The sequence below is a fragment of the Helicoverpa zea genome, chromosome 28 (assembly GCF_022581195.2).
Source record: "Helicoverpa zea isolate HzStark_Cry1AcR chromosome 28, ilHelZeax1.1, whole genome shotgun sequence".
Lineage (NCBI taxonomy): Eukaryota > Metazoa > Arthropoda > Insecta > Lepidoptera > Noctuidae > Helicoverpa > Helicoverpa zea.
In genome coordinates, this window is record NC_061479.1 from 621851 (window position 1) to 649301 (window position 27451).

The following is a 27451-nucleotide window of genomic DNA, read 5'->3' on the forward strand; positions in this document are numbered from 1 at the left end:
TACAAGATATAGTTGTATCTTGAACATTTTTATAAATGGTTAAATTGCTATATCCTCGGAGTACCGAAGCATCAAAAGATACCCAAAAGCAACATTTTATGAAACATCCTTTGCAGAGACAAAGATTTTACTGATGTACGTGGACAAATTAAAATATTTATTTAATACACTTTCAAGATAAATGATCAAACTTTCTGAATCTTATTTTTGTTTTTTTATTGTGACTATATCCAAAGCATCAAAACTCGTATAAAACGTTTAAATTCGCGAAAATTTGTGATAGCCCTCTTAAAACTAGATAATTTATTGTTTATATAATACAAAACTTAAAAACAAATTCATTTAAAACGTTAATAAATAAATAATTTTATTATTTCTACCGATAGGTGGCGTACTTTTACGAAAAGCATATACGCCAAGACACCTCAATATAATATAGTTTCTTTGAAAAAAAAACCAACGATAACAGCACACTTATACAATCAATAAAAAAAATGCTACTGGCAATAAAACTAAAGGTGCGTTTATGAAAGCTAACTGCCGACTGCAACTGCCGACCGCATTTGCAGCGACTGCATAAAAATCAGTTGATATCTGGCAGCAACTGGTACTCAGCTGCATCCGGTTAGACTGGAAGCCGACACCAACATAGTTGGGAAAAGGCTCGGGAGATGATCTGAGCGCGTCTGCACGTGCTGCTGCCGCTTCGATACAAAACGGTTTCATGTAAGTACATACAAACCAGTTGTGCAGCTACGGCCGACTTCAAGCAGTCGCGGCATGTGCGGTCGGCAGCTAACATTCAAAATGTACCTTAACAGTATCATTCTCACTAATTAAAAAAAAAAACACAAAAATGCTACTGGCAATGACATTAACTTCATTAAAAATGTCGCAGCCATTAATTTACAAGCAAACTACTAGAGGGCGCTATATTTAACAACGTTCATAATTAAACCAGTTTCTCTTTTCTGAGCCTTTTCGCGTTGGGGAAAAGGCTCAGAGAATGACCTATAAATCAAAAAGTTATAGTTTATCTGCCAGATTCCTGATAGCTCTCAGAGACTTGTGAAACTGGCCATAAGAATTTAACAGCATTAATTACCTAGTTATTTCAACCTAATATTTCCTCTGCCTCTTCCTCACCATATTTACTTTTGAAAGTATCCCAAACCTTCATAGCGACCGAAGCGTCTGTGTCGGTACAAGTATAAGTCTGCCCCGGATGTTTTCTCGTATAATGCCTCAAAACATTCTGTTTATGAGAAAATCTCTTAGGACATACATGACAACGGAAATACTTCTCATTAACATGCGTCTTCATATGATATTTTAATCTACTCTCTCTAGGAAATTTCTTATGACAAATTTCGCAGACTGTGTGTTTGACTTTATCATGGCCGAGCATATGACGTTGCATGTTATGCTTATGAGCGAAATTTTTGTCACAAAGTTGACATGTATAAGGTTTCTCGCCCGTATGCACTCGCATATGAGGCTTTAAAAGACCCGAACTCGTAAAAGTTTTATCACAAACCGGACACGAAAACGGACGAACTCCATTATGTAATTGCATATGTCGTATTAAAGTACTTTTGTGTTTAAAAGTAGTAGGGCATTGTTCGCAAGAAAACGGCCTGTCGTTATCATGTTTCCTCAAGTGAGATTTTAAAAGATATTCCTTTTCGAAAATCTTGTGACAAACATGGCATACAAGGGGCTCATCCGTCTGCACTTTACATCTACTTTTTCCTTGATGTTTTTTCAAATTAGTTTTGAACGAAAAGCTTTTATTACATAGAGGACATTTGTAAGGTTTTTCTGTTAAATGAACCTTTTTATGTTGCATTAAGTTAGAGGAGGATTTAAATGATTTTTGGCAGACATCGCAAGGGTACAGTCGGGCGGTTGGTATGGTGTGTCGGTTGAACTTGTGTCGGTCCAATCGCATTTGGTTGAGAAACTCAGCATCACAAAGATCACATTTAAGAGTTTCTCTCGTGTGTATGAGTAGATGGCGCTGCACGTTGCCTTGGTTTGCGAACGTTTTTTTGCAAATTTGGCAGACGTAGCCCGGTCCGGTTGGCGCGTTAGTGTAGAATTCTGAAAAGAAAAAGTGATTTAGGTTTTAAAGAAAAACTCAGGTAACAGAGACCAATTTTTATGTTAAAAAAGCCTTTTTCTGAAGGCAGAAGAAATTATTGTTGAAGGATACCTTGTGGCCCTTACTGGCCACATACAATAATAATCTGTCACATTGGCTTGTTCAAATTACTGTGTTTGATGTCAAATGTCTGTGACGTTGTGTTGTGTTTGTGCTATATTTTAATATACGTTATTATCGGCACCCTGCAACTCGGGTTCATTTTCCAATTATTTTTAGTCAATCGGAATCTTGCTACTAAAGCATTATGGTAGGACTAGCTTCCTCCAGAGGTTTCGCCCACACCCTGTGCAAACTAATTTCCGCAACCAGATAATAAAATATAGCCTACATATCCTAAGTTTCATCAAAATCCATCCAACCATTTGCGAGTGATAGACACGCCAATATTTAGCCTTCATTTTGTTGTATTTCTTTTTGGCTTTTTGTTTTTTATTTTTTTTATTTCTTTATTAGTATAATGATGAAAATTTACCATTATTTTCGTTCCTCTTGAAGCTCTCGATGTTCAGGTCATCTGAAGGTGGATCCTCGGGGGGCACTTCCTCCGGCAACTGGAAATGTGAATATCTCTATTTTAATGTGACAAGCACTTTAAAACAGAAATAAAAGTCAAAGTGCTTTCCAACTATCGAATTATCCAACTTAAATGCAGACTCCACCAAAGCAAAACGGAGATTTTTCTTAAAGCTACCGCGGTCCTGGTACATAAAAGGCCTACGACGGAACACGACGGTTTTTAGTCAGTAAGAGTCTGACACTCCCTCACCGCTGCTAACCCACAGCGGGAGGGGTCATTTGATGAATTTTGACGTCGTTAAAAAAAAAGATAGCCTAAACGACTGTAAACTACCCGTTTAAGCAATATCATCCAAAATTGCGCATGTATGCAAAACTACTCTTATTAAACAAAATTAAACTAGTCTTATTTTTATTGGGAAATCATCAATAGACCCCTCCCGCTGTGGGTGTCAGACTCTTACCCTCTTATTACAAAACGCAGTACCAAAAAATAATCGGCTTTTGTACTACCTTTAAACCAGCTTTAAGTAGGCTTTAAAACGTTATTACAAAACGCAGTTTATCGCAAGTCCTATTACCATGTCATCAGTGACCTTTTACATCTATAAAAGATGATTTAAGCTGCATCCGTGTCAAGTTGCTTGGTTTTGGCACTTGCGCTGATGACTAACAAGGCCTATGCGAAAGCGACAGCGCCGATCGCAACGTCCACAAACGAACTGTGTTCCCGGTGACGTAGATCGCGTACTATCTATAGTACAAAAGATAAACCATCGAGCCCCTAGTTTAACTGCAGTACTTTGCTATTTATTAAACGTCAAAAAGCTTGAGTATATCTCTTGTTATTTTCGAGGTATTTTCTGTTAATAATGGATATTAACATGTTGGATTTAACCACCTACCTAAGATGTGTTAGATGAAATTGAGAGTTCCCGGGGACCCAACAGAGTTCGTTATCGACGAAACCCGTTCGACTTGCCTGATGACGATTTTCAATATAAATAAATACACAAAAAAAAAAACATTTTTTTTTCATATTTTTCTTGTATTTTGTGTTTTTCTGTTACCAATTCTATATGAAAACAAAGAAAACTCCAAAATAATATAAGTACTTTTTGTTTGACCTCTAATGTGTTAAGGGAGAATTTCTGTTGTTTGTAATGACTGACTTTTATACTTTTATATGTCTGTGCAGTGCTTCATAATGAATTGCATGGCCATTGCCATAGACATGCAAGAAGGTGTATTTCCCGGAGAAGTCAAGAATGAGGAGTCCTGTTGTGAAATACTACCAGCACAGAAGACACAAAATACTGTGAGAGGAAATATTCGGAGGAGGCAGTTTATTGAAAGACATTTTAATTACAATAAGATTTATTAAATCTTTTCTAAATTTTACTTAGGCGGTTATAATTAATAAGATGAGTATTTCACTTTTCCTAACTAGGTTAGGATTGGGTCAACCCAGTTACCCGGGCAACCAATACCTCTTGGTAAGACTGGTTGTCAGACCTTCTGGCCGCTGACTATACCATGAGCCAAAAGGTAAACAAACCATAAAAAGGGTATTTTATAATCACGATTGAAGTTGTGAACATATCTTATAAAAATAACTAACTACGGCAGTAATTCACTGACAACATGAGAAATGATATTTTAGAAAAATGTTTGTAGAACTTATGCAATCCTTTCAAACTTATTTGAAATCAAATATGATAAATGCCGTAAATTATTTTCTTAATTTTAATTAAATATGTATTAAATCGTTTACATGTAAAAGAACCTAAAAGACTTGACTGTCAAACATAGAACCCTACTAAATTGTAGACCACAGACACTGCGAACATTTTACATAAAAATGTGACTTTTCGTCATCGGTCGGGTTTTACCCGCCATCTTGAAAAAGTGTCATTCTTCGTTTACATTTTGGCTTACGGCTCGGTGAATGGAGTATTAACTGTAACAACTGCCAAAGATGTTCAAACGACAGCCGGGACCCACCAATGGGGGCTACCGTTTTTTGTTTCACCAGATGGCGCAACTGTAGCGTGAGGTCATAAACTACGGCATTCAAAGTTCTTTCAAAACTTATATCTGCATTAGGTGATTATATAAGATCATATTTAATACAATAGACCTATATTGTGAACGTACTGGCGATGCCACAGTGTTGCGCAGTGCCGTTTTGCTTGAGAAAGAAAGGCGGACATAAGTTTCCGAAAGATAAAAGTGTGTCAAAGCAGTGACATTTATAGATCCCTAATCTGTATTTGCCATAATTAATCTAAAGTATTGTTAAATACTCACAATATTAATTTAATTAGAAATATAAACCCGCGCGCGTAAAGAAACAGTGACATTTGACGTTTCGATGACCTCACGCAACACGAGCGCCCCTCGCGGCGATTTCATACGCGGTAGCCCTCATTCATCGTGCCTTCGGAAACAAGTACCTGAAAAAAATTGTATATTATTATATTGCCACACTAACAAATATAAAAAGCCAAGTAATATTAATTAATCAATAATTGTAGACATTATTGTCCTTTTGTAATTTAATTATGTCAAAAAATTAAAATTTATTGTTGGTATCAACTGTGATGACCAATATTATAAAAAGGGGGAATTATAAACCGAGCTATTAAAAAAACGCTTTGCGACTGATGATGACATACTGTATTAATAACTTGAGCGGTATGAATTTGAGTAAGCGAAAAATTAACTAAACTAACAACGAATATTGATTAATAATAAAATCCAGAACGAGCTTACAAAAAGTGAATTGTGATAAATTCATTTCATATATTAAAATTTTATCCGAGCGACTACATTACTAAGTGAGCGACTGGAAATACAGAGAGGGCAACTTCAATATTAAGATAGAATCGATTTTTCTAAGTGAGGTTATACATAACGTTATTAATTTAATACTTTACTTTTTTTTAGTTTTTAATTTATTACCGACGTTATAACGTTATTATAACGTCGGTTATGCAAAGTTTTGTAAGCTGCTTTATTAATGATTATTGGTTCCTGATATTCTATTTTAAAATGGCAGAATTTTGAAAACGAATCGCTGCAAAACCGACTCCACGTAGTCTTGGTTGCCCTACTCCTAGAGTGCAATTCAAAACCGCGTAGGCGCGGAGGGGCGAGGCGGCCTGCGAGCTGAGGCGCAGGTAGTTTTAACGTTAAAACCATCTGCGACGATAAGCTCGCATGGGACCGCCGGAGCCCCGCAGCGTCGGAGCCGTGACAGAAGCCATGCTTGCTGCATGTTGCATTGTGCTTCCATGCTGCATGCCTGCATGCATGCTTCGTTTCAATCTCCTTCCCTCGCTCCGCTATCCCCCGCTTACCCCTTGATATCTTATTTTTTATTTTTTTTTTTTTTTTTATTTTATTTTATTTTAAGAAGGCTTACAGACTAATAACATAATATGTAACAAAAATATATTTTCCAGTTGCTAATAACAAGCCTCCACAGATATATAATATTAACGATGAACTATTGTAATGCCTGAATGTGTTTTTTCTTTTTTTTTTTTTTTTTTTTTTTTTTAATTATTAATATTATTTATTTGCTACGTGTGTATTTGAGTACCACCAGACAGTGCTTCATTCTCAAAAAATGATTTAGCTAAAAGTTTCTTTGCTACTTTCGTTTTAGTGCAAAATAAGTCAATATCATGCTCACGAGATAATTCATTAAAGCAACGAGCGCTTCTAATAAGGTAAGCATTACGCCTATAATTAGTGGAGGTGGAAGGCACACTCAGTAATGGCCTCCATCGCAACCCAATAAGGTTAGTTTTAAATTCAAGTTTTGAAACGAGCTCAGAGCAGTCGATCGATCCATTCGCTATCTTCATTAAGAAACATATATCACTGATGAGTCGCCTGTAATCTAGTGGTAAAAAATGGTATTTCTTACATCGTTGCACATAACCTATAGATATTCGGTGCGCTTTGTAATCGAGATATCTAAGGAACTTTTTCTGGATACCCTCAATACGCAGCTTATAGATCTCATATTGAGGGTTCCAGACTTGAGATGCATACTCCAAGTGACTGCGTACGAACGAACAATATAAAACCTTGATTGGTTTCAGAGAACGGAAACAGGTTGAGGCTCTAATTATAAACCCTAATGCTTTCGCAGCTTTTTTTACAATACCCTCAATGTGTTGATCAAATAGTAATCTGCTATCTTGTATAATGCCTAAATCCCTGATACTGTCAACTTTACATAAAGCGTGTTGGTTAAGAGTATAGCTTAATTATACATTTCCGATTAGTATTTAGGAAATGTATAGATTTCCTAGGAAATGTGTCTAATGTAATTTATTTCACACATTTTGTATTCGAAACACTTCATTTAAGATAAAATGCCGCTCTGTATATAAAATACATTTGCCAAATATTGAAAAAAATGCAGGACGTAACGTTGACACTCAAACAAATATTAAGTCGCTCAAATATTATGAAGCTGCTCATTTTGTATTTTTAAGTAACTCAAATTAATGTTTGTAAGATACTATTCTGTTGATTTTTCGTCACTTACAGTCAGCCGCTCACTTAGTAATTACATAACCCAAATTAATTAATTTTGACACTTAAAATTGTAATTTACAGTCACTCGGTTTATTACTACCCTTATAAAAGTATATTAGCTCTATCCCTACTAATATCATAAATGCGAAAGTAACTCTGTCTGTCTGTTACGCTTTAACGTCTAAACCACTGGACTGATTTTAATAAAATTTGGTACAGAGATAGAGTTGACCTTGAGAAAGAACATAAGATAGTATTTACCCCGGACTTTAAAAGAGTTGTCTTGGAAGCTAGTTGTGAATACATTTTTGAAATTGGTTTCATACTTTTTGAGATACGTTGCGGACTTTTGAAAAGTTGTCTTGGAAACGCAAAATAACCGAACTCTACGCGGGCGAAACCGCGGGCGGAAGCTAGATATTACTATAGGCTAGCTAGTATATGATATTGCAATAAGCAACGTTTGCTTATTGCTATACTCTATCCACGGAAGCAAGAGCTAAAAGGTAAACAAAGAATGACACTTTTTCAAGATGGCGGTATAACCCGCCCGATGACAAAACGTCACATTTTTGTGTAAAATGTTCGCAGTATCTGTGATTTTGTCATCGGTCGGGTTATACCGCCATCTTGAAAAAGTGTCATTCTTTGTTTACCTTTTAGCTCTTGCTTCCGTGGATAGAGTATTATATTGTTCTAAAGAGTAACTTACATTTTACATTTTTACATTAAGAGTGCTCCACTCCAACATAGCTATTTCTAATTGGAGCTTTCTAATTTTTAATTTTTGTATTTCTACTTTGTCTGAGTGTTCCGCTTCTAATATCGCCAACTGCCTTTTCTTAAAATCCAAGTTGCTTTTTAAAATAGCTGGGCTCCAAGCTTCATTTCTGTAATTAAATTAATATATATGTTATAACTTGGTGTCGTGGTGGCCTAGTGGGTAAAGAACCAACCTGTCGAGATGTCAGGCAAGTACCAATGCAACTTTTCTAAGTTTGTATATACTTTCTAAGTATATCTTAGACACCAATGACTGTGTTTCGGATGGCACGTTAAACTGTAGGTCCCGGCTGCCATTGAACATCCTTGGCAGTCGTTACGGGTAGTCGATGCCAGTAAGTCTGACACCAGTCTAACCAAGGGGTATTGGGTTGCCTGCAAACTGGGTTGAGGGGGTGATATAGGCAGTCGCTCCTTGTGGCGCACTGGTACTCAGCTGCATCCGATTAGACTGGAAGCCGACCCCAACATAGTTGGGAAGAAAGGCTCGGAGGATGATGTATGTAATAACTTGGCTTATTATTCTTGAGTACTTAATTTCTTTCTACGGTCATCATAGCATACCTAAATTTCCTTTTTTTCTGGGTTTTAGATCCGCAGTCCATGTCTACTCTCTTCCTCTTTGGTTCTAGGGCTTTACTGGTAGAGGTCACTGAAAATAATAAATGCCATTAACATTTGACTGTTGGTGGTGAGCTGCATTGCCTTGTATACACTTGTAAACTTTATAATATCGGGTGTGTCGTACCTAATCACATTAAATTAAATACGTTATTATACTGGTTAATATACATATGTCGAATAGCGCAAAGAAAAAATAAAAAAATGTTTTTTTCAAACAAAGTAAATAGAATAAAAATGTGCGAAAATTAGAACACCATATAAAAGTCAGTCATTACAAACAACTAAAATTCTCCCTTGAAAACTGACAGCTGTCTACTGGTCAAAACATTCGATACTCCTAACTTTATCTCTGCTTTACACTTGATGAACAAAAAAAAATATGAAAACGAAAAATGACTCCTGTGGCTAAACTACTGAATGGATTAGGTTATTTTTTAACAATTCGCCAATTCTATGGCGAATTCCACATCATAAAGTACATGTGATAGGATTTAATGTGATTAGGTACGACACACCCTGTACAATTATTTATATTTACTTGATTCTGCATTCTTATTCTCAATGTCCATAACTATGTTCTCTGCAGATGTTTGACCCACATCCGGACCTTCCTTTGTGTGTTCTTCTACAGTTGATGAGGCGTTTGTTATCTGTTACAGGTACAATATAATGTTAGTTAATAAAATAAATAAATAAAAGAAAAAAGCATTTATTAATTTCTTGCAAAAAAACATAAAACAAGTAAGACTGAACTTAATCCTATATGCATGCTTCTGAAAAAAAAAATGATTTTACTAAGGTTAGTTACCTATTACAATACAAATCCGTCATTAGACCTGTCGTCCTGTATGGATCGGAGTGTTGGGCATTGAAAAAGACGGACGAGAAGAGAGTGCATGTAACAGAAATGAGAATGCTGAGATGGATGTGTGGTGTTACAAGAATGGATAAAGTGAGGAATGATTACATTAGAGGAAGTCTGAAAGTAGCGCCAGTTACAGAAAAGATGAGAAGTAGAAGATTGTCGTGGTATGGACATGTAATGAGGAGGGATGATACGCATGCAACAAAGTGTGTGCTAAGTATGAATGTAGATGGATGGAGAGGAAGAGGAAGACCTAAGAAAAGATGGATGGATTGCCTGAAAGATGATATGAATAGGAAGGGAGTGAGTGTCAGTATGACGAGTGACAGGGGAAAATGGAAGAAAATGACATATTGCGCCGACCCCAAGTAATATTTGGGAACAGGGCAGGAGAAAGAAGAAGTTACCTATTATTTTATTGTTATTATCACGCTATCACATTAATTATTATTGTTATAAATACAAGTGAAAGTATGTGTGTATGTTTGTTAAAACTAGGCAATAATATAGCTTATGTATGAGGATAACATATAAGCTAGTTTTAATCCAGGTGTAGTTTCCCCGCAAAGCAGGTGAAACAGCTGGCAGAAGCTAGTGCTTAATTAAATGAAATTATTACTACTGGGAACGGACGGAACGGATAACGTAGCTACATTATTATCGTCACCCAGCAGTGAAAACCACGTAAATGTTTATAATAAAATTTTACAGGAGGAAGACAAAACTGTCTTCTGACAAAAAAAATATATGAGTGGGAAAAAGCAAAAGGTAATCCTTTGCTTTTTTAGATTTTCATTAAATAAATAAATACATAAAATATTTTTTAATCCGGAATAACGTTATTATCAACCGCACTGGCAAGTTTCTCAGACGAAAATGGCGGATCCTATTTTGCTACAGGTTCACATAGCACGTCATAAATGGCGCTAGGAGTAGTTGATTCGAAAGTTTGTTAGAATAATTTGTGCGTCCCGAGTTTATCAATCCAAAGAAAAAAAAAAGGGAATGAGACATCTGAGATTTTCACTGCTGGGCGACGATGTTATGGTTGTTGCCATGTCATACAGTGTGTAGGTATGTAAAGTTCGACCTGCAGCAATTTATGCTGTCCTGTCTGTCTGGGCGGCACTCAAGCTTATGTTCGAGGGTTTGCCCCGCGATATTTATATTGCATCTTTTAACTCGTCATTAGTCACCATAATGTTCCACCCAAGGTCCTTGGCTGCGAGTGCGGGGCTGCCGTGCAGACCATGTCCCACCTAATCCCATGTCCACTGTGACCTGAAACTTGGTCGCGGGAGGACCTAATGAGCGCATCCGGCCGTGCTCTCGCTGCGGCGGCATATTGGGCTGACATAGTGCAGTCGTCTAGTATAGACACGAAAGAAGAAGAAGAATGTTCCACACAGTGATACACTAACCTTTTCTTCTGTAGTCCAATTTTCACCTCTTTTCTTCTTTTGCGTTTCCATAAATATATAATAAATAATTAAAAAACGTTCACGGTATCACCACAAAACAAAATTTTTAAGGGTGGAAGGTTTGTTGAAAATTTTCAACTCAAGTCAAATTACGCGCGCTGTTGGCAGTTCATTCCGATATATACATATTTCCCTTGCTCAATAGTTTTTCCAAAACGGAATAACAGGTTTGTGTGTATAAATACATACTTAGTATTTAAAATATATAAACACTTTTAAATAAAAAAATAACGTTTTATTTTCAATTTAATAGTTACATTGAAATACACGTATCAACATATTGTAAAAAGGAACGGCACATAGAATGCTGAACGACTGAACGAATATAACGAATATAATACTAAAAATGATTTAAAAGTTTTTGTTTATTATCTGTGGATATTTTTGGAACCACAGACGAATCGCAGCACCATTTTTTTTTTCCGACGTCAAAAATCATCAAATGACCTCTCCCGCTGTGGGTTAGCAGCAGTGAGGGAGTGTCAGACTCTTACTGACTAAAAACCGTCGTGTTCCGTCATAGGCCGTTTATGTACCAGGGCCGCGGTATCTCTTTCGAACAACCCGCAGGAATCGCAGTACCATACAGTCTTCTCTTAGTCTACGTTTTGAAATAAGGATAACAGAACTATCTCAACTATCCTATGGTACATGTAGGGTTGCCAACTATACTGTTTTAAACAGTATTCTACTGTTTTTCACTAAATTATACTTTTTACTGTCTAACAAAAAAAAAGTATACAAAATACTGTTTTCAGCATCAAAATGCAGACACATTATTATGTGTTACATTTAGAAGCTCCAAAAAATAGGTATTTAAAAATAATAAATAAATACTGTTTGTTTTGCTAAAATACTGTTTAATAATCTTCACAGACCTGAATATACTTTATTTCTTGTAAAAAAAAGTTGGCAACCCTAGGTACATAAAAGGCCTAAGACGGAACACGACGGTTTTTAGTCAGTAAGAGTCTGACACTCCCTCACCGCTGCTAACCCACAGCGGGAGGGGTCATTTGATGATTTTTGAAGTCGTTAAAAAAAGTACCGTAACAAACCAAGATGATTTCATTCCGGTTTAAACCACTACTAGCGGCAGTTTTTTTATAATAAGGTGGTTACTGACTAAACCCCATCATGTTCCTTCTTAAGCCCTTTATGTACCAGGGCCGCGGTAACTCGCGCGAACAATCCCGTAGCACTGGCAGGATACGTTTTATCACCTACCTGTACCTACTAGTCTTTTTTTTTTGTATGGGAAATCATCAAATGACCCCTCCCACTGTGGGTGCAGCGTGAGGGAGTGTCAGACTCTTACTGACTAAAACCCACCATGTTCCTTCTTAAGCCTTTTATGTACCAGCGCCGCGGTAACTCGCGTGAATTTTCCTCCTTTGTTCTTTTGTAAATTTGACGTGAAAAACTGCTAAAAACTAGCCTACTTTCAATAAACGTTTCTGGCTTTGACTTTGAACAATACCGCAGCAAAATCAAGTTTAAAAAATGTTTAATCTCAACTTACATCATCAGAATCCACCTCCTCCTTAATAGAGACCTGTATGTACTTCTCAGGCAGGATATTGGTGACTTCTTCAGTAGCTGGGACGGTTGACCCCTCCTGGCATGGCGCGTGCCACGAGGGGTCTGATGGAGAACGAGGGGGAGTGGAGGGTTGAGGGTCGAGTGGCTCTGGTTTTATTCTGGAAGAGATTTGAAACAGTTGTTGTATAATACTATAGTCTATACATATAATAAAATGATAGGAAAGTCAAAACTGTACATTGAATATTTTTTTTAAAGAATACTTGGGGGGTGATTCATAATTGATTCTGAGCCCAAATATGTAGTTTTTAGAATTTTTGTCTGTATGTTTGTCCTGGATAAACTCAAAAAGTACTGCATGGATTTCAATCAAATTTTGCATGATTATTACCTAGGGGCCGGTTCAACACATAGGCTATATATTATCACGCTATCACCTACGGGGGTAGAGCAATGAATGATTAAATAAACGAAATTGGAAATTCTATATTGCTCACGCAGACGAAGTCGCGGGCAACAGCTAGTATGTAATGAAGAGGAACTATTTATTTGGTTCGTTTGTATTGTGCCTTAAGGGTCTCGGTAAAGCTGAGCCGATGTAAATGGTATTAGTAAACACCCTTATTATCGTATCGTTTATTGCATTCCTTAATGTACGTAGGTACATTAGTTGGAGAATATAAAACGATTGTTACAATTATGGACCCTGATGGGCACAGCAAAATATAAATTTACGTGGATGTAAGGACTTTTTTGACCTCAGTTGGCCGATTCCGCGTCGATAAATGTCGAATACTGAACTGATTTAAAAAAATATTTCTCTAAACTATTAAATCAAATCCGGTTAAAATTTTAAACAAAACACTATCTTGTGATAAAAAAATCACCAATAGCCTGTTTACTTTATCGCAATTGGATAAGAACCTAATTTAGATAAATTAACCAGTAAAAATAAGAATACAGGAAATATTTCACATTACGTATATTGGAGATAATCATTAGATAATTTTGTTTAAGGATAGCTAACTCACGTCCGTTTATGAAGGACTAGCTTCCGCCCGCGTAGAGTTCGGTTATATCGCGTTTCCAAGAGAATTCTTCAAAAGTCCAGGATAAAAACTATCCTATGTTCTTTCTCAAGGTCAACTCTATCTCTGTACCAAATTTTATTAAAATGATTTCAGAGGTTTAGACTTGAAAGCGTAACAGACAGACAGACAGAGTTACTTTCGCATTTGTAATATTAGTAGGAATTACGTATATTGGAGATAATCATCAGATAATTTTGTTTAAGGATATAGCTAACTCACGTACGTTTATATAGGATGTTTACAGACGTCATCAGCCTACCTCAATCTATCTTTCTTCAATATATTTTCAACCTTATCACAATAGTGGAAGGTTAATGTTCTATTGGTATATCATCTCCCGAGCCTTTTCCCCACTATGTTGGGGTCGGCTTCCAGTCTAACCGGACACAGGTGAGTACCAGGTGCCACAAGGAGCGACTGTCTTATCTGATCTCCTCAACCCAGTTACCTGGGCAACCAATACCCCTTGGTAAGACTGGTTGTCAGACTTACTGGCTTCTGACTACCCGTAACGACTGTCAAGTATGTTCAATGACAGCCGGGAGCTACAGTTTAACGTGCCATCCGAAACACAGTCGTTGGTGTCCAAGATATACTTAGAAATTACATCCAAACTTAGAAAAGTTGCATTGGTACTTAATCGAACCCACACACTCATAGTTGAGAAGTTGGTTCTTTCGCCTTTATTAAATACCGAGTGATTTTTCTGGCTCTCGACTACCCGTAACGACTGCCAAAGATGTTCAAACAACAGCCGGGACCCACCATTTTAGATAACTTTAGCATACCTACGATTATTTTAAAGCTACATTCTCAATACGGGTCTGAAAAGCAAGCTACTACCTACATTTGCACGGAAAAATCGATAGCAAAAATGGGAACGGAGATAGCGAGTCTCCCATGGGAAACTCCGGGAAAACGGGCGTAATTTACGAGCCGTGTATATGCCCTCGGGACCGGGGTAAAACCAGAGAATAGACCTATACTTATTCGCACTAAAATGTAGTATCTATGTATTATTTTTTTGAGAACAAAGATAAGCATAAAAAAAGGTTTTAGTGAGCTAACTGTAAGAGATAGACATATGCTGTCACGGACATGTTTAGGGTTTCGTACCCAAAAGGTATAAAACAGGAACCTATTGTTTTCGCTCCTCTGTCCGTCCGTCCGTCCGTCCGTCTGTCACCAGGCTGTATCACATGAACCGTGATAGTTAGAGAGTTTAAATTTTCACAGATGATGGATTTCTGTTGCCGCTATAACATCAAATACTGAAAACTAGAATTAATATATTTTGGGGGGCTCCCATACAACAAACGTGATTTTTTTGCTCTGGTACGGAGCCCTTCGTGCGCGAGTCCGACTCGCACTTGGCCGTTTTTTTTAGAACTTTTAAACAATTCTGTCATACATCATTTTTGCAAAACTCTAACTGTTTACGCAGCGCACGCAGCAGAAAGAAGCTCTTGATAGAACAAAAGATCCCCCCATTTCAGAACATTATTCATTACTACTCTGCTCCTATTAGTCTTAGCGTGATGATATATAGCCTATAGCCTTTCTCGATAAATGGGCTATCTAACAATGAAAGAATTTTTCAAATCGGACCAGTATTTCCTGAGATTAGCGCGTTCAAACAGACAAACTCTTCAGCTTTATAATATTAGATAGTATGTATAGGTTTGCAATTTTGTAGCTAAAAATGACTGATCCATTGAAAATGGACTTTGGAACGGATGTAAAACTAGATTTTTCCGCCGATCACGTCTATACGGTCGATCCTTCTCCATACCAAGTTTCATCTTAAACAGCTTAGTCTTTTTAGCACGTTCATTTTATAAACAAACAAAATCTTGCATTTATAACGTACTAGCCGTTTTCCCGCGGTTTCACTCGCGTCCCGTGGCAACTACTGCCCGTACTTGGATAAAATATAGCCTATGGTACTCGGGAAGAGTGAAGCTCTCTAACAGCGAAAGAATTTTTCAAATCGGTTTAGTAGTTACGGAGCCTTAAAAGTACAAACAAACAAACAAAAAAATGTTTGCTCTTTAGTATATTACCTCTTTATTAGTATTAGTAAGTATAGTTTTTCCTCGTACAAAGTTCGCGAAACAATACAATTTATCGACTAATATTTCGGCGAAATCGATAACGGTTATCAATATATGTTTTTATAAGTAATGGTTAGATAACATAGATAGGCCATTGATCATCCTCATCATCATCTGCCTAGCCTTTTCCCAACTATGTTAAGGTAGGCTTCCAGTCTAACCGGATGCAGCTGAGTACCAGTGCTTTACAAAGAGCGCCTGCCTATCTGACCTCCTCAACCCAGTTACCCGGGCAACCCAATACCGCTTGGTTAGACTGCCGTCAGACTTACTGGCCCCTGACTACCCGTAACGACTGCCAAAGATGTTCAATGACAGCCGGGACCTACAGTTTAACGTGCCATCCGAAACACAGTCTTTAGTGTCCAAGATAAGATATACCTAGTTGTACTAGTGACTGACATGACTACTGAGTTACTTTCATATTTACAATATGTATGACTATAGGTAAATAAGTATGTATAAGGATGTAAAATGTAGGTCCAAAAACTAGGTCCCATGGAACACCCGTTAAGACTCTATAGTTACGGTCTGTTGACCGTTACGCTTTCTCGGTATCCGCTAAACCGATTTAGATGTGATTCGGTATGGATATAGATTGTGTCTGGGAAAAACCAAGCGAGGGAATGGAGTAGGTTTCATTTGAAGTTTGCGGAAACTTCATCGCAAGTTTTATCAATTATAACCTAATCTATACACATATTATAAAACAAAGTCCTGAACCGCGTCTGTATGTCTGTTCGCAATAAACTCAAAAACAACTGCACCGATTTGGAATCGGTTTTCATCACTCGACAGCGTAGTATAATGTGTATAATTTGTTAAGTTTTGTAATTAAATATGCGAACGAAGTCACGGGCGACCGCTAATGTAAACAACCCACTAAACTACTGAACCAATTTGAAATATGATTCTTTGTTGGGAACATACTAAGCTACACTATTCCCAAGTATCACGGGACGCGAGTGAAACCACAGGAACCAGTAGTCTATACTAATATTATAAAGAGGAAAACTTTGTTTGTTTGGTTGTAATGGATAAACTCAAAAACTACTGGACCGATTTTAAATATTCTTTCACCATTAGAAAGTTATATTATCTGCGAGTAACATAGGCTATATGTTATTCCGGTGCGGGCAGTAGCTCCCACGGGACGCGGGTGAAGCCGCGGGAAAACGGCTAGTAGTATTACAAAGAGGTAAAGCTTGTGAGTCTATTGGGTGGGGGGTAATCTCAGATTATACTGAATCAGCTAGAATTAATATGTACCTATAAGTAATTTCATTAATAACAACTATATCAATAAGAGCTTAGTTATCTATTAAATAGGCCGTCTGACTCATCGTAATGTGATACTGAATACAAATTTATATAGAAATAATTCCTTTAGATTTTAGATAAAAATAATAAAGTTTCTATAAGTACAATTAAGCTTGTGGCACATTATAGCAGCACGGCAACAGCACGGCTGCAGCACGGCGTCGCCTCGAATTAAGACTACGGCGAGCGGACAGCGCGCCAACCACGCGCTGTCCGCTCGCCGTCCGCGCGCCGGCCGCGAGGTGTAAGCTTGCTGTCACCGCAAACTCAATATTATTTTAAGACGATTATGATTGATGTTATGATTGAACACGACGTAATGACGTTGTTTCGCTGCCGGCTCGGAGTCGGCGGGCAATTAGCACGCCGTCGGCGCGCTGTACGCATGAGGACCGCTCGCTTGCAGCACGCGGGCGGCGAGTCGAGTTGTGTGGAAGCGGCAAGCACGCTGACTGCTCGCCGTTGGCTTTTTCATATTGACATTACGAAATATATTATAATATACACGATTTAATGCTCTAAATTGAATGACAACTTAAATGCTGGTGTGGAGCCGTGCTGTTGCGGTGCTGCTGTAATGTGCCACGTCCTTTATTAAGGAAAACCTAATTTGTAATCCATTCAAGTCTGAGTCATTATTTTTCTTATTATCATATCAGTATTTTAGTGCAAATGTTGTGAAAATATATTATGTACCTATAATGTTATGATTATAATGTAATTTTTTTAATCATACGTTGAACCATTTTAAATATATACTAATAAAATAAAGAGGAAATATTTTTTTGTTTGTACCCTAAAGGCTCCGAAACTACTGAATCGATTTAATAAAAAATTCTTTCCCTGTTGGGGCGCTACACTCTTCCCGAGTAACATAGGCTATATTTTATCCCGGTACGGGCAGTAGTTCCCACGGGACGCGGGTGAAACGACTGAGCTAAAAAAAACGGGCAAAAACACTTGTATCCGGGTGCGTTATACTATATTTGTCTGAATCGAATATAATGTACTTTAATGATTTAATGAAAGGCTAAGCATTTTCCCAACTATGTTGGAGTCGGCTACCAGTCTATCCAGATGCAGCTGAGTTTTACGAGGAGCGACTGCCTATCTGAACTCCGCAACCCAGTTACCCGGGCAACTTGGTACATGGTAAGATTGGTACTGAGACTTTCCGTAAGATACAACGTGAACATTTCACCGCAATTTTTAACCGACTTCCCAAAAAGGATGAGTATATCAATTCGGTATGTTTTCAGAGGTGAATGATGTTATATTGGAAACTAAACATCCATCGCTGAATATGAAAAAACACATATTTACAGCCCAAATAAAGGTTAGATAAGCCATTTAACTGCCATAGCCTCAGAGCATCGAACCAACAAGAACCGAAATTAACACTAATCTCTATTCAAAAAAACTTTTCTTTATAAAAAAAATTACCGACTTCAATAATATACCTAAAAACTTGTCCTAAGTCTGACAAATACTAATAGTCGTATCGTCAAAATTGGTTCAGTGAAGCGTGAGATAATCGCGCACACATAAAGGCACTTTTTAAGTCGGTTCAAAAGTGGGCGCAGGAGTTTCCAGGGTAGTGATGATGTCCTCCTGGCCGATTATCGGCTACGGCGGCTGTTCTCATATGAGGAGATTAGCGAACTGCGCAGGACATATTATAGTGCACAAGCATTAGCGCAGACACAGGTGCACTCACTATTCCTTCACTCTCATAGCGCGATGGGACGACAATCTGACACCACCGGAGAGAGATCACAAGCAGGACCGACATTAACGTGCTCTCTTGCTTTCTGCAAGCTGAACAGTTTGTTTTCTTTCGCGCTTATCTCAGGAACTCCTGAACAGATTTGAAAAACTCTTTCGGTGCTAGATAGCCCACTTTTCAGTTTTTTACCCGGGTGCGCACAGAAGCGGAAGATAGCGTTGATAGAAGATAACTTTGGCAGAAGAGTAATCACGGCATTGGCGTGTCCAGTTGGTTAAGTGATCTAAGTCTTCAGCTTTATCATTTATCTAATCTTAGCATTATAAGCCCAGTATTGATATTTCAGTGAGCACTTGAAATTGTACTGAAATAGTCATTTGTATAGAAAAAATAATAATTTTAGCAAAATGTGTTGTTTCGCCGAGTTTGTAGTGAAATATGTTTTAATTATAGTTAACATTGTATTTTGTGTAAGTAGAAAAAAAAATGTAAATTGCATGTATGATATTATTAATCTTATTTAATTAAAAAAATATATTAATAATGTAAGGACGATCAGAACTCTGAAAAAATCTACAATAATTTAAATATAACTTTAAACTTTAAAATTGATTAGCTTGAAAAAAATTAAAAAGGAGCGCTTTATACTGCAACACAAATATTTTTGTATTTATCTTTAGTTTGAAATATTCATAATATATTAGAGAGTTCTAAAGATTTGAGTTAATTATTTATTTAAGTTATTTATTCTTAAGAAAACCCTACTGAAAGCCCCGTGCAACACGGTCTAATGTTTTTCGCTCCAATATTTTAAGCTCCCATTGACCCCATCATATCATTTCTTTTATAAAAACTTTTCCATAAGTTTACAAATTGTCACGATATATATTTATATTATTTTGGTTTTGAACTAACGTTTTACCATAACGGGTAAAAAATAGGTAAGAATAAGGTCCTAAAAACACCCGGTTTAGTATTTTAAACCTGGTACTTTTAGGACCTTACCGGGCAAAGCCAAAGTGAGACCCTAATATTCGTACTATTATCGGGTTTCGAAAGAACAATGTCAGGTTTCGGCCCACAAAATCAACTTTTAAAACTGAATTCTCACGTAGGTACACAAAGTTCTTTACTACAACAAAAGTAATTATTTTGTTTATCGAGTTCAGGTTTTTCGTTTGAATAATTTGGTTTTGAGAAGTTCAATGCAAAAGTGGAAAACATAGAAAAGCTTCTGACATTAAACTACACAAAAAACTGTAAGAATTTTCACTGTACATGAAATATTTGTATTGAGCCTAAGTTACTATGGACGTCTGACATTGTTCTTTGCTGATTGTTCTGTACTCCATAAAGTTACTATCTTTAGTTGCAAAAATTTTCTAACTATATATTTTTATTTTCCAGCTCGCCGGCCTAGCCATCATAGGGTTAGGCACAGCGGTACACATACAACTGGATCAAATTCACGAGCTGATCCCAGTGAACTTGAGCGCCATATCTATAAGTATTATAGTTCTGGGCAGTTTCGTGTTCATCATATCTTACTGTGCTTGCTGCGGAGCGTTGAGGGAGTCGAGATGTATGCTTATTTTTGTGAGTATATTCTTTTTTTAATAAACTATTTGAGTAGGCACTTATGTTCTGAAGGGGCTGCGGGATTGTTCACGCGAGGTATCGCGGCCCTGATAGGTACATAGAGGGCTTAAGATGGAACAGGATGGTTTTAGAGTTATTCGATGACGAACAACTACAAAAAAATGATTATCTTTTTTTATGGGTAGTCATCAAATGCCTCCTCCCGCTGTGGCTGAGTGCGTGAGTGTTAGATTCTTACTAACTAAAACGTCACACCTTCTTAAGAGGACGAATTGGAATTTTTGGCGCCAAGGATGTCAATTTTTCTCAGTAAATACAAAACGGATCAAAATACAACTTGGTTACCTGAAAGTTCATGATATAAGCCTTATTTTGTTAGACGTAGAAACATGATTAGGTAACTTTTATAACAGAGAAAAATATATCAAACATACCTCTTTTTAAAAAGAGATTCACATATTATGGGCAAACGGGACCGATTTAAGCCTCTTAACTTTTTTAGTAGTTGAGTATATACATACTCTTTAAAATGGTAGTAGGAATTTTTATTAAATTATCATTTCTAAATATTAAAATTACAAAACCATTTTGTCGCTTACGACTTTTAGTTATAAGCTAGCGCGCGTATTGTTATCCTCGCCCCGCTCAGACGCTCCGACCCCTTTTGGCGCCTTAGATGCGCGTGCCGGTTATGGAATTATTGTTGACCACTTCCTCGCCTTAAGCCCTTTATGTACCAGGACCGCGGTAACTCTTTCAAATAATCCCGCAGCTTTCTTGAGGCAGAATTTTAAGGCGGTTTCACCCGCGTCCCGTGGGAACTACTGCCCGTACTGGGATAAAACATAGCCTATGTTACTCGGGAAAAGTATATCTTTCCAATAGGAAAATAATTTTTCAAATCAATTCAGTAGGTTTCGGAGTCTTAGCAAACATTGAAACAAAAATGGCATTACTACAAAAACTTTAACAACTGTTTTACACTTGTCTAAAAAAAATGTGGCTCCAAAATGAACCATATGTCAACGTCATAATTTGAATTTTTTTTAGACAAGTCTTAAACTGACGTTAAAAAGTTTTTGTGGTAGGACGGTAAATGTTTCCTCTTTGTCATATGATTATAAGTACGGATAAATAGGTCAATGGCGTTAAGTACATTCAAACTTTAAAAACAAGATAAAATTTTCCCAATCCTGAATCATGAATCATACAATTTTTGCAGTCATAAAGAGAGAAGGATTGGCTAAATCTTATCGATCCATATCTAGAGATATCACTATCAAAATACAGATAATCTTGAATGTATTCTTATGACTGAATGACTTCAGAATGACAATAATATTTAACCAGAATATGAAAATCTTTGGCGATTAGGACGATCAATTGTTCTTTATAAAACATCATCCTTTTCCCAACTATGTTGGTGTCGGCTTCCAGTCTCACCGGATTCAGCTGAGTACCAGTGCTTTACAAGAAGCGACTGCCTATCTGACCTCCTCAACCCAGCTACCTGGGCAACCCGATACCCCTTGGTTAGACTGGTGTCAGAATACCCGTTACGACTGCCAAGGATGTTCAATGACAGCCGGGACCTACAGTTTAACGTGCCATCCGAAACACAGTCATTGGTGTCTAAGATATACTTAGAAAGTACATACAAACTTAGAAAAGTTGCATTGGTACTTGCCTGACCTGGAATCGAACCCGCGCCTTCATACTTGAGGGATTGGTTCTTTGCCCACTAGGCCACTAGTACTTCCAAGTAGGCTTATTAGATTAGCATTTTTTAACATCAAAATTACAAAAATGACTGCACTCCCTTTCACCACTTCCTAGTGTTATGGCTAGGAAGAAGAAGCGGTGAAGAATAATCTTCCCAGCAATACAGCTGTCTATTGCAATATACTTCGAGTTAATCACTAGCTTTTCACATTTAGAATATTTATAATATGTAAGTTAATAGCGCACGAGGTTGTCTCCATGTGGAATATCGACACGGCTGTTATTGTGCCGATTGTCGTTACGGCCAATGGTCTAATAGCCAAGAGCCTCGACCAACACGGCAACACCTCATGAGGCTCTCGTTAGACGGCTGGATCAAGGGACTGATTCAGAAGGCCTCCTTGATACGGCGCGTATTGTGAGGAGGTTTCTGTCTCTGGGACCCTAACCACCGGTCCCTTGGACCCTGTGCCCGATATCGGTGGCCATCTATTTTTAAAAATGTAAATAAAATGTTGAGAAATAAATAAATGAACTGTAAGTTAAAACTAACAAAAACTCTTATAACATTTCAGTATGCTGTCATCATGGCAATCCTAGCCAGTTTGAAGATCTACATCACAGTGGTGATCTTCCGGTTCTTGGACTCTGCCCTATCAACTGTCTCCGGCTGGCTGAACACGGCTTTCAACAACATGGAGCTTAGACCAGCTTACTATGGAATGGAAAATCTGGTAAGGAGAAATCTACATGCTATGCTATATTCAAGGAGCTACTTCAAACTACATCATCATCATCTTCCGAGCCTTTTCCCAACTATCTTGGGGTCGGCTTCCAGTCTAGCCGGGTGTAGCTGAGTATCAGTGCTTTACACGAAGCGAATGCCCTGCCTGACCTCCTCAACCCAGTTACCCGGGCAACCCAATACCCCTTGGTTAGACTGGTGTCAGACTTACTGGCGTCTGACTACCCGTAACGACTGCCGAAGATGTTCATTTAACATCATCATCATCGATATCATCATCATCTCCATCATCGACATAATCATGCGGCCTTTCACACAGAGATGGATTGAGCGTAATCCCACACTAGGATAGAAAGTAGACTATTTGTCTAGCAAATGCCATTGAGATCGTTTTCGGAACGAAGTTTCTTATCGCGCGTTGCGAAAGGGGGCTAGACGGAAAAAATTCTTACGAAAAGTTGTCACGTCACTTTTTGCTATAGTAAGCTGTGCGGCGTCGCATGTTTCTCTGTCTGTCTCTCTCTCTCTCACTAATTAATCGAAAGGAACTTCGTTCCATCCAGGTGTCCCTTGACACGTCTCAAGTTTTTTTTTTTACTTTGTAATATTAGTAGGTATAGATAAGCGTGTTATTCCAGTGTTTTTAAATCTATCTTTCTCATTTCCAGTTCCGTTGCTGCGGCACAACCGGCCCCAACTCCTACACAGACCGAGGGGAGGTAATCCCACCATCTTGCTGCGGCAACCTGAACAACGTGACTTCGAACCCTGAGAACGTGCAGTGCGCTGCTACTGACGCCTTCTCCGGGTGTACCGAGATGGTTGGAGAATATTTTGAGACCTTCGGAGAAGCTATCGGGGGAGTTCTTATTGTGGTTATCATTATTGAGGTGAGTAATATAAATATACGAATAGTTAAGCCCTTCCTTTTCGGGAAGTTGGTTCAAAAGATGTAACCGGCAAGTCGGACTAGCGCAACTTTTTTTTTTAACGACGTCAATAATCGTCAAATGAATCCCCTCCCGCTGTGGGTTAGCAGCGGTGAGGGAGTGTCAGACTCATACTGACTCAGGCCTCGGCCTCGAATTTTGCGCGCAGCGGGGCGGCAGCGGCGGCGGCGCGGGAGCGGCAGGATCTTACGCGTATAATCAAATGGACCGGCCCTCGAATACAGCGGCGCGGGAGCGGGCAACGAGCGGTGCGCTCCAGTCAAACGGTGACCGCCCGCGCCGCCGCCGCTGCCGCCCCGCTGCCCGCAAAATTCGAGGCCGAGGCCTAAAAACCGTCGTGTTCCGTTGTAGGCCTTTTATGTACCAGGGTTTTATGCACTGTTCCGAACATTCCCGCAGGCCCGGCAGGCCTTGGCCCTGCTGGGGTTTACTTTCAACTGTTTTGCTATAGTGGTTCATGAAATACAGCTTGGCAACAGACAGACGGCCCGACAGACAATAAAGTCTTAGCATTAGTCTCATTTTTAACATTTTGTTACGGAACCCTAAAATCCTCCATCATCAAGTTTAGAATATAGAATGTCTTTGAACATATGAATTGGAGATACATACATATGTGTATCAATCTCATCATCCTCCGAGCCTTTTTCCCAACTATGTTGGGCCGGCTTCCAGTCTAACCGGATTCAGCTGAATACCAGTGCTTTACAAGAAGCGACTGCCTATCTGACCTCCTCAACCCAGTTACCCGGGCAACCCAATACCCCTTGGTTATATGTGTATCAATCTGAAAGTGCTAAGAACGCACATTTTATTTTCAACAATATCTAAAGCTTCCAATTTATTTTTCAGCTCATCTGCGTGATCTTTGGATTGTTCCTGGCATGCCAAATCAGACAGAAAAGATACAGAGCATAAGATCTTAACTTAATTGAATAAAAGTTTTTTTTTTATATTTAATCCTTTTACTGAATTAATTTTCCTGCCTATTTAGGATCCGTTCGTAGTAAGGTTTATTTTCGCATGTGCACTGCTTTTGGCATTAAGAATGCTCGAAGGCGCTCGGTGTGAAATAATAAGAGGAGCCGACCGACATTTAGTGCACTATTTGCAAGCTCACACTTATTAAAGGACCCAAATCCTTGCCAAGTAATTTGCCAGCTACTGTACCCAAAATGATTTATCTTTTTCTGTGTTCAACTAAAGAAACAACACAATCTCTGCATTTCAAAGTGTTTATGTCCCTACAGTACTGAAAACAGAATGATGATGATGTAAATGATGAATGAAGATGTATGGGTTTGGGGTGTTGTTTGTAACTTTTTTGTACAAAAATATAAACTGATTTGTAAATGTGAACACCATGTAGCATTTTAATCTTTTTTTTATTCTCATATTCTTTGTCTATTGTGATTCTACATGATCTTCGCATGTTATTATAGTATGTATCAATACATACATACTGTAACACCTATTATTTTTAAAAGAGTAACCATGGAGTGGCTCAATCCTTCTCCGCGTGAGAGGAGGCCTGTGCCCAGCAGTGGGACGATAAAAAAAAAGGCTGTAACAGTAACCATGGAGTTTCTTGCCCGTTCTTCTCCACAGGAAGCTACTTTTGGAATGGGCAACTAGAATCAACTTTATTTATATTTTTTGACGTTCATAAGTGCTTGTGAAGGCCTAAATGAAATAAATGATTTGGCTTTGACTTTGTGTTTGTCAAGATAATATTTGAGTCAATCTCACAAAAAATTGCACCTTTCAAGATCTAGCCACACTTTGAGACCTGACTTCCACTTGATCTCTGTTTCCCATTTTCTTTGGAACTCTAGACTCTATTGGCCTTACTACAAAAACTTTAACAACTGTTTTACACTTGTCTAAAAAAAATGTGACGTTAAAAAGTTTTTGTGGTAAGACGGCTACCGTCTTACCACAAAATCTTTTTAACGTCAGTTTAAGACTTGTCTAAAAAAATGTCAAATTATGACGTTGACATATGGTTCATTTTGGAGCCACATTTTTTTAAGACAAGTGTAAAACAGTGGTTAAAGTTTTTGTAGTAAGGCCATAGAGGTTTTATATGAATACTATTAACAAATGCTGGTCAAAAGATACAACATAGTCGAGATCAGAAAGCAAACTGTTTTATTTCAAATCACCCTCATTACAAAATATTATTCTTGACATCTCACAAAGTAGGTACAAACATAACACTGGTGATGAAATCAGGTATTTGAATGCTATTCTGACAAAATAAAAATAGGTTTTTGGTATTTTTATATGGAGGGGTCAATTCTGCCCAAGGCCCAAAAGATATACACACAATTTCATGAAGATTTTTAGTTAAATAAACCCCAAGTTTCCAGTATTGTATTGTGACATGCGCTACCTTACTGAGGAAAATTTTCCCAGATCTGTATCTAATTTGTATAAAGTATTGTTGTTTTGTATTAGAATAGAAGCTTAAAGCTTCGTTCTATATTATAATACTAGGAAGGATGCAATTATAAGACTTTTTTAAACATTTGCAATCCATTGTTTCAATGCTTCATTTTAATTTGGTAAGTGTTTCTTATACACTTAAGTGTATCTAATTGACGTTGTGGTATTGAAGTCGTGGTGGCCTAGTGGGCAAAGAACCAACCTCCGAGTATGAGAGCGCGGGTTCGAATCCAGGTCAGGCAAGTACCAATGCAACTTTTCTAAGTTTGTATGTACTTTCTAAGTATATCTTAGACACCAATGGCTGATAAAAAGGTGAAGGAAAACATCTTGAGGAAACCTGGACTATTAGTCTGAAATCACCAACCCGCATCGAGCAAGCGTGGTGATTAATGCTCAATCCTTCTCCGTGTGAGAGGAGGCCTGTGCCCAGCAGTGGGACTATAAAAAGGCTGTAACTGTAACTGTATCTAATTGACATTAGTTAAGGTAGGTACCTACATTAATTTACAAATCTGTATAGGTAGGTAGGTAGCTATTTATTTTCAAGAAAAAAACTTGGCTGTAGTGGTGACCAAAAATATTTTTTTAATATAAGTTTAATATAGAAAACTTTGAAAATAAGTAGGTAATTAATATACGGTCAAAACAGAGAGGAAGTGATATTTTTTATTTGTAAGTAGTTTATTTACAATGGAAAGAAAAATTAACTACAAAAATATTCAATTGCAGGGTAAATAATACTAAAAAGGTTTTTTTTTTAAGTTTTTAAACCTATTTTCAAGAAACTGGGAAATAAAATTACGCCGATGAATTTGTATCGTCCATGAGTAGAAAACTACTCATTAGTTGAATTATACTTATAGTTCGTAGATACTTAATTATATTTTAATTCAGCATATTTACCTTACAGTCGGTGCTTCAACTTCAATTTCTACTTTAATAATATTTTTTTCGGCATCGGCCCCATTTTGACTAGCGGTTTCAGAAGAAACCTCATTATCACCGTCCTCCTTCAAATTCGGCTCTTCTTTCACAATAACGCACTCAAAAGCCATTGTTATGTGAACTTAAAACGAACACTAATAATACATTTTCACAAAAATACGAAGATTTTCACGCGAAATCGCAAAATCGGCAATAAATTCAACTCTTCTTTCATGAAAATGTACTTATTGTACTTTGACAGCGGGCCATAACA

The 27451-nt window shown here is 37.7% G+C and overlaps 2 protein-coding genes across 4 annotated transcripts; one reads left to right on the plus strand and one right to left on the minus strand.

Annotated features, from left to right (window-relative positions):
• Positions 1-294: 294 nt before the first annotated feature.
• Positions 295-27451, minus strand: LOC124643726 (zinc finger protein 501-like). Of its 3 annotated transcripts, XR_006985979.1 has the most exons (7): positions 27157-27446; positions 12516-12693; positions 9186-9297; positions 8588-8675; positions 7953-8130; positions 4994-5139; positions 2156-2718 (listed from the first exon to the last, which is right to left on the minus strand). XR_006985979.1 is itself a non-coding variant. In XM_047182781.1 (6 exons), exons 1-5 carry the CDS (start codon positions 27306-27308, stop codon positions 7956-7958), a joined length of 705 nt encoding a protein of 234 aa, XP_047038737.1. In that variant the 5' UTR covers positions 27309-27451; the 3' UTR covers positions 4043-5139; positions 7953-7955. The 3 variants fall into 3 exon arrangements, 2 of the variants coding, with proteins under 2 accessions (XP_047038736.1, XP_047038737.1); XM_047182781.1 differs by lacking the exon at positions 2156-2718 and having other exon boundaries at positions 4043-5139; positions 27157-27451; XM_047182780.1 differs by lacking the exons at positions 4994-5139; positions 7953-8130; positions 8588-8675; positions 9186-9297 and adding an exon at positions 295-2103 and having other exon boundaries at positions 2640-2718; positions 27157-27449.
• Positions 19117-24757, plus strand: LOC124643727 (tetraspanin-9-like). The gene is made up of 5 exons (XM_047182782.1): positions 19117-19256; positions 20194-20382; positions 22683-22841; positions 23521-23742; positions 24655-24757. Exons 1-5 carry the CDS (start codon positions 19194-19196, stop codon positions 24718-24720), a joined length of 699 nt encoding a protein of 232 aa, XP_047038738.1. The 5' UTR covers positions 19117-19193; the 3' UTR covers positions 24721-24757.